This window comes from Terrapene carolina, unplaced genomic scaffold, assembly GCF_002925995.2.
Source record: "Terrapene carolina triunguis isolate 2854851 unplaced genomic scaffold, T_m_triunguis-2.0 Scaffold9362, whole genome shotgun sequence".
Taxonomy (NCBI): domain Eukaryota; kingdom Metazoa; phylum Chordata; order Testudines; family Emydidae; genus Terrapene; species Terrapene triunguis.
Window position 1 is genome coordinate 1 of NW_020673713.1, and position 9,799 is coordinate 9,799.

Sequence of the window (9,799 nt, forward strand, 5' to 3'; positions counted from 1 at the left end):
TGATAGTCACACAGGAATGTTTGCTAGAGGAGGAAATACAACCCAGATATTCTGGCTTCCAATCCAGTGTATTCACTACTAGACCAAGAGCTGTTAAAAACTTTCCATCAGAATGTGTGTATTTCAAAAAAAAAAGAATTGTTTGGGGGAAAATAGAAACAAAGCATTTCAGTAAGGTCAAAAGTTTCCTTTTTGACTACATTGAAATGGATTTTTTTGATGTTTTTCATTTCAAAAAGGGAACAAAATGTTTCAATTTTATCAAAACAGAATGTTTTGATTGACCTGAACATTTTGGAAGAAATTTCTGAATTCTTTGTTTTCGTTCTTTTTAGAAGAAAAAAACTAATTTTACAGTAATGCAATTTCCCATGAAATGTAAATTCTGGTTTCTGCCCAGCTCTAACTAAACTATGTTCTCAGCCTCTTTCTTATAGGGCCATTTTTTATATCTGTACCTCAGTGTGTGATGTCTGTTTCCATAACTCTAACTTTCCATTGAAATCAATATGAATTTTAAGTGAACTGTCATTACGAGGCCTTGTGAATTAAATCTAGTCCAACATTTGTTCATTTGTATTCGATGAAACTGGATCAAAACATTTTTCTACCTACTCTGATTTCTCTGTTATTTATTCCGTGCTCATCTCCATGGGTTCTGAACACATTGTAATTTCTAATAGTAAACATATCAAAGTTACTTTGTCTTTCTCCCTAGCTATGACATCTTGTTTTATTTGGTTATTAGTTTTGGTTGGCTGGTTTTCCCTTTTTTAACTGCGGAAATACACAGGTCAGAGCAATGGTTGATATATTTCAGTCTGAAGATGATGAGCTCCAGAGGGGTGTTTTCAATAAACAGTCTGGACTCAATCTGGCTCCCATTGAAGTCAAAAGGTGCTTGTCATGAATCATAAAAGATCAGGATTGGAAAAGATCTCAGGAGGTCATCTAGTACGACCCCCTGCTCAAAGCTTCAGTGCTTGTGGGACTGGGTCGTGGGAAGCCCAGGATCTGGCTCCAGGGATCTCTGACCTGCTCTAGTCAGGATCCTTCTGCTTTTGCAGTGAGAGGAAGGTGGGTAAGTTTTGCAGTTAAGATTCAGGGCTGTAGAGTATTTTCCACTGGCAGGTGGTCTCTCAAACGCTATAGCATGGAAACTGGTGCAATTTCTTTTGTGAGACATTTTCAGAACCTCTCCCTCCTAAGAGTGTCTGCTGTGCCTGAACCAAAGTGTGTGCATGTGTGGGGACGGGAGGGGGAAGGAGGGTTCAACACACTCTGCTCTTCTGTTGCCTCTTTTCTTGGTATTCAAAGCTCCTTCTTCAGATCCATGGATTTTTATGTAGAGAAAGAGTGAGCCGGGGACTGGGGTGGATATGTGTGAGAATAATGCACCTTTTCTCCTTCACCAAAAGAGAGAGTCCCCATAAAACACAATCCTGTTCACAGAATCTTTAGTTTTGTAGCTATTAGTTCTGTTTGGGGTGGTTGCAGACATGTATTCCACTCAGGTGTGTTTGTGCTCAGTGCACTGGGGCTGGAGATTTTTCCCCTAGCAGTACCCGTCAGGGCAGCGCATGTGCTTAGCACCTCCTTTTGGTCCCAACAGAGGCTATATAAGGGTGACACTGCCCTGACCCCCCTCAGTTCCTTCTTGATGCCAGGGGCCTTAGTTGGAGTTCCCCGTGCACATTTTCTCTTTGGTTTTTTTCGCACTGCATCAGGCTGTTTTGCTGAGTTTTTCACTTTCAAAATAGCTTTTAATTGTTGTTCGTGGTAGAACCTACAGTCTAGTTTATATTTAGTGTAGTTTTTATAGTTAGTCATTTTAATGTTTGTGTTGCCCAGCAACAAGGGTTATGCAGTGTTCTCCGGGCTTTAGCATTGCCCGTCATGTGGGGTCTCTGTCCACATCAGTGACTCACACACTTGCTGTTTGCTCCACCCAGGAGTGGGTCACATTTCAGAAAGTTGTTGTTCTTTTAAAAAGCGAACACAGATGTCAAGTAAATTTTATCTAAAGCAGCAGTTGGTGGAGAAAGCCATAAGGCGTGTGTTGGTATCAATACCCTCCACCACCTGTGGATCTAACCACCCTCAGCTGCCTTCCACCCCTGAAGTGGCAGAGGACAGACCCTGGGACTCTGATTCTCCCTCAAAGAGGGAAGTTGCTCTATGTCTCGGGAACCGCCTTGAAAGAGGACCCATGAGACAGCTTGGGGAAAGGAAGGATTCAGCATCTTCCTCCTCAAAGACAGCCTTGAGATGTCCAGATAGTAACCAGGGTTGTACTGGGACAGGAGTTTTCCTGTACCATACTATTGACTCTGGATCCATCTGGGGATGGCTGTGAAATCTAGTACCTACAGACACAGGTGTGGGAGCAATGGACTTGTTTTGTTTGTCATGCTAACCTCAGCACTATCTCAGGTGTCAGCGGGACTATCGATACCATCTGCTATTCCAGGCCCTTCAACTTCTTCAGCATTGGGGCCAACGTGGATGCCATCAACACTGTTGGTACTGGTGATGAAACAGAGAATATTTTCAGCACAGGGATAGGGAGAGGTTTAGGTTGGATATTAGGAAAAACTTTTTCACTAGGAGAGTGGTGAAGCACTGGAATGGGTTACCTAGGGACGTGGTGGAATCTCCTTCCTTTGAGGTTTTTAAGGTCAGGCTGGACAAAGCCCTGGCTGGGATGATTTAGTTGGGGATTGGTCTTGCTTTGAGCAGGGGGTTGGACTAGATGACCTCCTGAGGTCTCTTCCAGCCCTGATATTCTATGATTCTATGAAAAAAATGGGGCACCCATGTCCTCTGTAGAGCACCCAAGATTCCTCTCTCTCTATGTGGAAGACGGGCTCAGACAGCTCTGCAGAGCTGCAGTACTTTACCTGGATCTCAAGGCCCCTTGAACTCCACACTTTTCCCCATTCCACATAAATATCTGTGAGATTAATCATCCAAACCATAAACCATCATCACAGTAAATTATTCCAGCTGTCTGGCTATAAATATCTCTAGCTCTTTTAAAATTTAAGTCATCATGGATTTTGAACAATTTAATTCATTTACTGGGTAATCTTTGATGCATGGTACCAAGGGAAACACTGAACAAGAGTTTAAAAGGCTATAATATTGGTTGTTGTTGTTTTTTCAGATGAAATGAAGAAGGAATTAGGTGAGTGAAGACCTAGGTACACCCTTGCTGGTGTCCCCACTCCCATTGCTTGGATATTTGGAGAGAGGGGCCATTTCTCCTGTCTCTCTTCCATCTTCCTGGCTGATCCTGATGGAGAAGGGGATCCTGACAGTCCATGTTCTTCCCCATCCATGGCAGGGAATACAGCAGCTTCAGGCAGACACATTGCATCTCCTCACACTGTTCACACATACCAGGCAGCATGGTAGATGTGGCCTGATTCCTGTTGTCTGTCTCAGCCTGAGGGGTGGGACAGACCCACTGTCTCCTTGACAGACACATATGGGGTCCAAAACACCTCAGTAGCCACAGCTGGAGTGTCACTGATTTAGAGTATGTCTGCACAGCAGCTGGGGTGCGTAATTCCCAGTGCAAGTAGACAGACACGTGCCAGCTTTGCTTGAGCTACCATGCTAAAAATAGCAGTGTAAATTCAGTGAGAGAAGTAGCAGCTCAGACTAGATGCCTGAGTATGTACCTAGGGGTCAGGTGGAATTGTACTCATCGTGCTAACCCTAGCCAGTGTGGTCACTCCGCTATTTTTAGTGCACTAGCTCAAACAGACACACATTGGAGGGAATTGTCCTTCTATGTCCTGCTTAGTAGGAGCTGGATTGCTGTGAATACAGCCTCTGGTGGTTGGAAACACTGTGTGTGTGGACGGGAAGGTTCATTTTTTGTTCGAGTGAGAGGGGAATGTGTAAGAGGGAGTTAGATCAAAGCCAATGAGAGCAGGTAACATGGGGAGGTGACTCATTGGCTGGAGGTTCAAGATAGACAGAGCAGATCTCAGACAGAGCAGGACTCCTGCCCTGGTTTCTAATCTTAGCTCAGAACAGCCCACATGTGTGTGACAGAGAGAGAGAGAGAGAGTATGACCATTCAAGTGCCATTTTTTGTCTATATTAACTCCAGCAAAAGGAATCACCCCCTAATGCTTCTGGCATTCTCACTTGCCCTCAGTCTGGAACTTCCTTGCTGCTGGAGGAAGGAAATTTGCAGTCAATGCCTCTCTTAATTCAATGTCTGTTGTTTTCTTACTTTCATTTCAGAATGGAGAAGGGCTCGGAACTATTCAGGTAAGAGAATATACAGCACATGGATAGAGGTGCTGATACTATGGTGATAGATGCAGCGTGAGAACCTCAATACATTATAATCTATTCCATTATTAAGGAAATCAGCAGGTTTGATGCTATAATCAAACTAGAAACACAGCCTGTTCTTATCAGAGACACAGCTCCTAAGGTCCTTCCCGGCTTCTAAACTAATTTCAAGGTCTGATTCTGACTTTATTTACAACAATTTCACACCATTGTAACTCCACTGACTTGCATGGAGTTACTCCTGAATTACAACAGTCAGTTCAGAATCAGCCCCCAGTGTGAGATTTCCCTGAGTGACCACTGATGGTGTGATATTCCAAAACATCTAAGTGATTTCAGAGCACAAATCTCATTGCAACTCAATGGGGCCTTGTAAATGGGGCCTATATCTGTTAGTACCCCCACTGTGGCAGGATGGAGAGCTACACCACCTGACTCCCCTTATGCCTCCACCCTCAATTCTGTATTGGTCAAGTTCATTGTCTAGCCCTTTTGCTGGGTCCTTAATAGTTTCAGTCCCCTTCAGGATCATGGGGAATTGGAAGTTCCTTGACTCTAGTGGGGTAGAGAGCCCTAGATGTCCATGTTTTGGAGCCTTCTTCTCCAAATTCCTTGGCTGGAGTAGGTAGGGGAGCCTGGGCCCATCCACTCCACTGGGTTCCATCTCCGGGTCCTTGTTTGGAACAGCCAGAACCAGTCCTTCTCTCTCCCTTGCTGCTCCCTGAGCTACCTCCTATTGCTCCTGCTCTGGAGGCTTCCCCAGCCTCTTGCTCTGCTTCTCTCTCTCTGGCATGTTGGCTTCTCAGATAGCTTCTCCCCAGTGTGCTGGAGGGATCCTGTCTCTGCAATCCCTCTGCCTCTCTGGCTGCTGCCTTTCTCCCCAGGAGCTCCCCCTCTCGCTAAGGTCCTTAACCTTATATCAATACCCGGTGCTTCCCTGTGTAATTCCCTTCCCCCGGTTACTCAGTGAGGTAACTACTCCCAGGTGAACTTGAGCTTCCTCATGCCCCCTTGTGGAGCCTGTCAGCAGAAGGCTGGGCCCCTGACCCCTTCAGAGGGCCAGCTACCCTCTAACAGACCTGTGCTCCCAAGTTATTTCAGCCCAGCTCTTCCAAGGTAATGATCCCAATGGGAGATAGGCACCTAAATACCTTTGAGGAGCTGGGCCTCAGCGTTTACTTGGAGCAGGGTTTTCAGAAGTGCCTAAGGAGGAACTTTGGGATTTCAGCCACAGTGAAGGCACAGATGATGTGGTGGCAGGAATGGGGACTGCAATGAGAATCATAATGCAATGGTTGTGGGACCACAAAGGGGACTGCAATGGTGACTGGCATGGTCAGGAGTGAGTCAATGAGGTTTATGAGGGCACCATGATGAAGACAGTGGTGGGATCATTGGCTCTGGTGATAACGGAGACTGACTGTGATGTTGCTGATTATAATAATTATAGAGGGAGAAGATAAAAATGATGCTGAGGTGAGGAAGGACACAGTGATGGTGATCTGACAGTGAAGATAGTGCAGATAATAATTTGCATGTTGCAGCAGTTTTATGCTGACCATCTCAGAGCTCTTTACAAGCAATTATAAAACACCTGATTAGGTTGGCACCATATTGAGCTTACTGAGGAGTAAACCAACTATCAGAGAGCTTATGTAACCTGACCAATGTCACACAGCAGCAGAGCTGGGAACAGAACCTAGTGGTCCTGATTCCAGGTCTAATTATTAGGTAAAATTTATTTTAATGAATAATTATAATGTTTTATTATTTATGTGCATCGTATTTATTTACAATGATAGTAACAGGGGTATGTTGACATGACCAGTGTTTGAGTTCTTCGTAATCCAATTCTGTGTTTTATGATGAACTTCTCATCATAGTTAGCTGTTATAGGAAACATATATTTGCCATTTGTCCCACAGAAAACATCCCATAATGCTAAACACATAGTGGCCTGATTCAGCTCTCAGTTGCAATAGTGATGGTGTACTTTACTGGCCATTAGTTTAAGTGAAGTTACTCTGGATTCACACTTGTATAACTGAGCTCAGAATCTGGCCCAATTTGAGTACTAATGTGATAAACAGTTCAGGATCACTTTTATTTTTGTGCAAATATCACACAAATCTCATTTCCGACAGAGTTCAATGCAACATTGAATTGGCTAGTGTGCAGCACTGGTCAAGTCTGCAGTCTTTACTCAGGCAAAACTCCCATTGAAATCAGTGGGAGCTTTGCATGAGGAGAGGCAGCAGGAGAAAGTTCATAGTGTATATTTCCCTCCTAGTCCAGTGTATACTGGCATTATAGGAGTGGTTCTCAAAAAGAAAACTCTCTTCCTGTAGATGACATCACTCTTCATGGAGTCACGGCCCACCCCAACCTCTCCATTTCTGGGGATAAAAAGAGTTTTACACATGAAGCCCAACCTCAAAAAGTTCCATCAAATCCAGAGAGGTTCGATTCGACCGTCTGTGTGTTGGGCTCTGAAAGATTCTCCTCTGGAAAGCACTACTGGGAGGTGGAGGTTGTGAGCAGCACTGACTGGGACCTGGGAGTGGCCAGAAAATCAATACAGAGAAAAGGAAAACTTTCCCTGTCCCCTAAAGAGGGATTCTGGGCTCTGGGTTTCAGTGGGAGAGATTATTGGGCAAAAACAGACCCATGGACCCGGGTCAATGTGCAGAAAAAGCCCAAGAAAATTGGAGTTTACCTTAGTTACCAAGAGGGGCAGGTGACTTTTTTCAATGTAACTGACATGTCTGTGTTGTTCACATTTAATGATTGTTCATTCTCAGGAGAGGTTTATCCATTCTTTAAAAATTCACACAAAGAAACAACAATGAGAATGTGTTCAATTAAAGAGGAATATATATAACATGACTCTGATGCTGATTTTATACTGATGTAACTGAAATCAAGGTTTTCATGAATGTATTTTGATGAAAAATCTATGTTTTTTTTAAAATGTACGTTGTCATGCTGTCTTCATTATATGTTTTGCAATAAAATGTTTTCATTTCCTATTTGTTTTTTGCTTGTGACTTTTGTCCAATACAATATTTGAGTAGCACAGTGTTTCTGGGGAATTTGATGCAGATGTTAAAAACAAGAAAATACCATCCATCCTCTCTAACACTTTCCGTATTGGCAGTGTGATAGACCCAGGCCAGTTGGGAACAGCAGAGTAGTCCTATTGGGATCCAGGAAGTGGGCAGGCGAAGCGGGTGCCCACTGCTAAAGGATCCTCCCAGCCTAAGGGGGGGTCCACAGGACCTGGAGACCAAAAAATTACGCGGGACAACTAATAAAAAAACAGGGACAGGAGTGAGGTCAAAGGGTCAAACGAAGCGAACCAGACGGGGACACGGAGCAGAGAACCCCGGACAGCGCCCACTGCTCCTCGAAGGCGTCAAGGGAGCCAGTGGACGCCGCCCAGAGGAACTCTGCCCGGATACGTGAACGAACGGAGGACCGGAAATAGGCCCCACAGTCACAGGAGACTCCATCGGCCAACCTCCTCACTCTGGTTTTATAGATGGCCAGTTTTGCTAGGGCCAGGAGGAGGTTGACCAGGACTTCCCGTGACTTTGTGGGGCGACGGATAGGGAGTGCATAAATAAAAAGGTGAGGGGGAAAAGTGCAACCAAAATCTTAACAAAATATCCTTGAGGAGCTGCAGCCTGGCGCACTCCAGGTAAACATGCGCCAGGATCTCCCTCACGCCGCACAAGGGGCAGGTGTCTGGGATAGGGGTAAACTGTGCCAAGTACACGCCTGTGCTCATGGCTCCATGAAGGAGCTGCCAACTGATGTCCCCGGTGGGCTTTGGGATCAGAGTAGGATAAAGGCTGGCCCACCGGGGCTTAGCAAGACCAATCCTCAACTATTTTTTTGCCCCAGAACTCTAAATGGCCCCCTTAAGGATTGAACTCACAACACCCTGTTTAGCAGACCAATGCTCAAACCACTGAGCTATCCCTCCCCCTACAGCAGAGTAGTAGAAGGCAGATATACTGGCCACTGGATAAGCAGTTTTCTGTTCCCTGAGTGACCAGAGCAGGGGCTGCTCCAGGCTAATGAGAACATCTGACTCCAATAACCTGCTAAGAGTCAGGTGAGGCTGTTAAGCACCTGACTCTAATTAAGGTCCCTCTGATGCTATAAAAGGGCTCACTCCAATCAGGCCAGAGAGAGACAGGGAGAGGAAGTGCATGTGAGGAGCTGGGAGCAAGGCACTAGGAGCTGAGAGTGAGAAGGCATATTGCTGGAGGACTGAGGAGTATAAGCATTATCAGACACCAGGAGAAAGGTCCTGTGGTGAGGATAAAGAAGGTGTTGGGAGGAGGCCATGTGGAAGTAGCCCAGGGAATTGTAGCTGTTGTGCAGCTGTTCCAGGAGGCACTATAGACAGCTGCAGTCCACAGGGCCCTGGGCTGGAACCCGGAGTAGAGGGCGGGCCCGGGTTCCTCCCAATTCCTGATCAGACACAGGAGGAATTGACCTGGACTGTGGGTTCTACCAGAGGGGAAGGTCTCTGGGTGGTTCCCCGACCCACATGATGAATCTCTGAAGCGAGCAAATCCACCAATAAGCGCAGGACCCACCAAAATAGAGGAGGAACTTTGTCACAGCAGCTTCAACTTGCAGGCAAAATAGCAAGAATCTCATTGCTAATTTCAGCATTTTCCTGTATAATAAAAGATAGATAACATGGATATCTCACTCATAACCATATTTTGGGATGGTATTATGAAGTTGCAGTGGCTGGAACAAAATTTAGACTGAAGATAGATTTCCACTATAGACACAATTTTTTCACACCTACCTCCCCTGTAAAGTTATCCAATCTTCCTGATATTTCCCACCAAGATAGAATTCTTCTGGGAATTCACTCAAAGTGAGTTAAGCTAAACTGATTTAACTCTGAGGTCTGGTCTACACAACAGACCTATGTCTGTCCAACTATGTCACATGGGTGTGAAAATTCCATACCTTGGAGCCAGGTAGTTCTAATAGTGACCTTAACATCCCTTTGTAAACAGTGCTATGTCAATGGGAGAGCTTCTCCTGCTGACATAGCTCCCACCTGTCAGTGTTTTAAATGTTGAAGTACCCTTAACGAGAGTGTCCACACAGGGGTTTAAAGTAGTTTAGCTAATCCACTTTTAATTCACGTCTTTAGGGCATGTCTACATTTTGAAACATGCATCTGCAGGGCTGGAGCAGTGCCACTGTAGTGCTACAGAGTAGACTCTACCTTGCTGACAGGAGGGGTTCTCCCATTGGCATAGTAGATAATGCACCTCCCCAAGAGGTGGTCGCTAGGTTGATGGAAGAATTCTTCCACTGGCGTAGCGCTGTCTACACTGAGGGTGGTTAGGTCAGTATAGCCACGTCTCCCGGGGGTGTGGATTTTCACACCCCTTGAGAGACAGCTTTGCCAATGTAAATTCCCAGTGCAGACCAGCCCTTAGTGCCT

At 45.4% G+C, this 9,799-nt stretch overlaps 1 protein-coding gene across 1 annotated transcript; it reads left to right on the forward strand.

Moving 5' to 3' along the window:
• The first annotated feature begins 3,156 nt into the window (after positions 1 to 3,156).
• On the forward strand, positions 3,157 to 7,228 carry LOC113408347 (butyrophilin subfamily 1 member A1-like). Its single transcript, XM_026661537.2, has 3 exons — positions 3,157 to 3,187; positions 4,261 to 4,287; positions 6,663 to 7,228. Exons 1-3 carry the CDS (start codon positions 3,172 to 3,174, stop codon positions 7,193 to 7,195), a joined length of 576 nt encoding a protein of 191 aa, XP_026517322.1. The 5' UTR covers positions 3,157 to 3,171; the 3' UTR covers positions 7,196 to 7,228.
• The last annotated feature ends 2,571 nt before the right edge of the window (positions 7,229 to 9,799 follow it).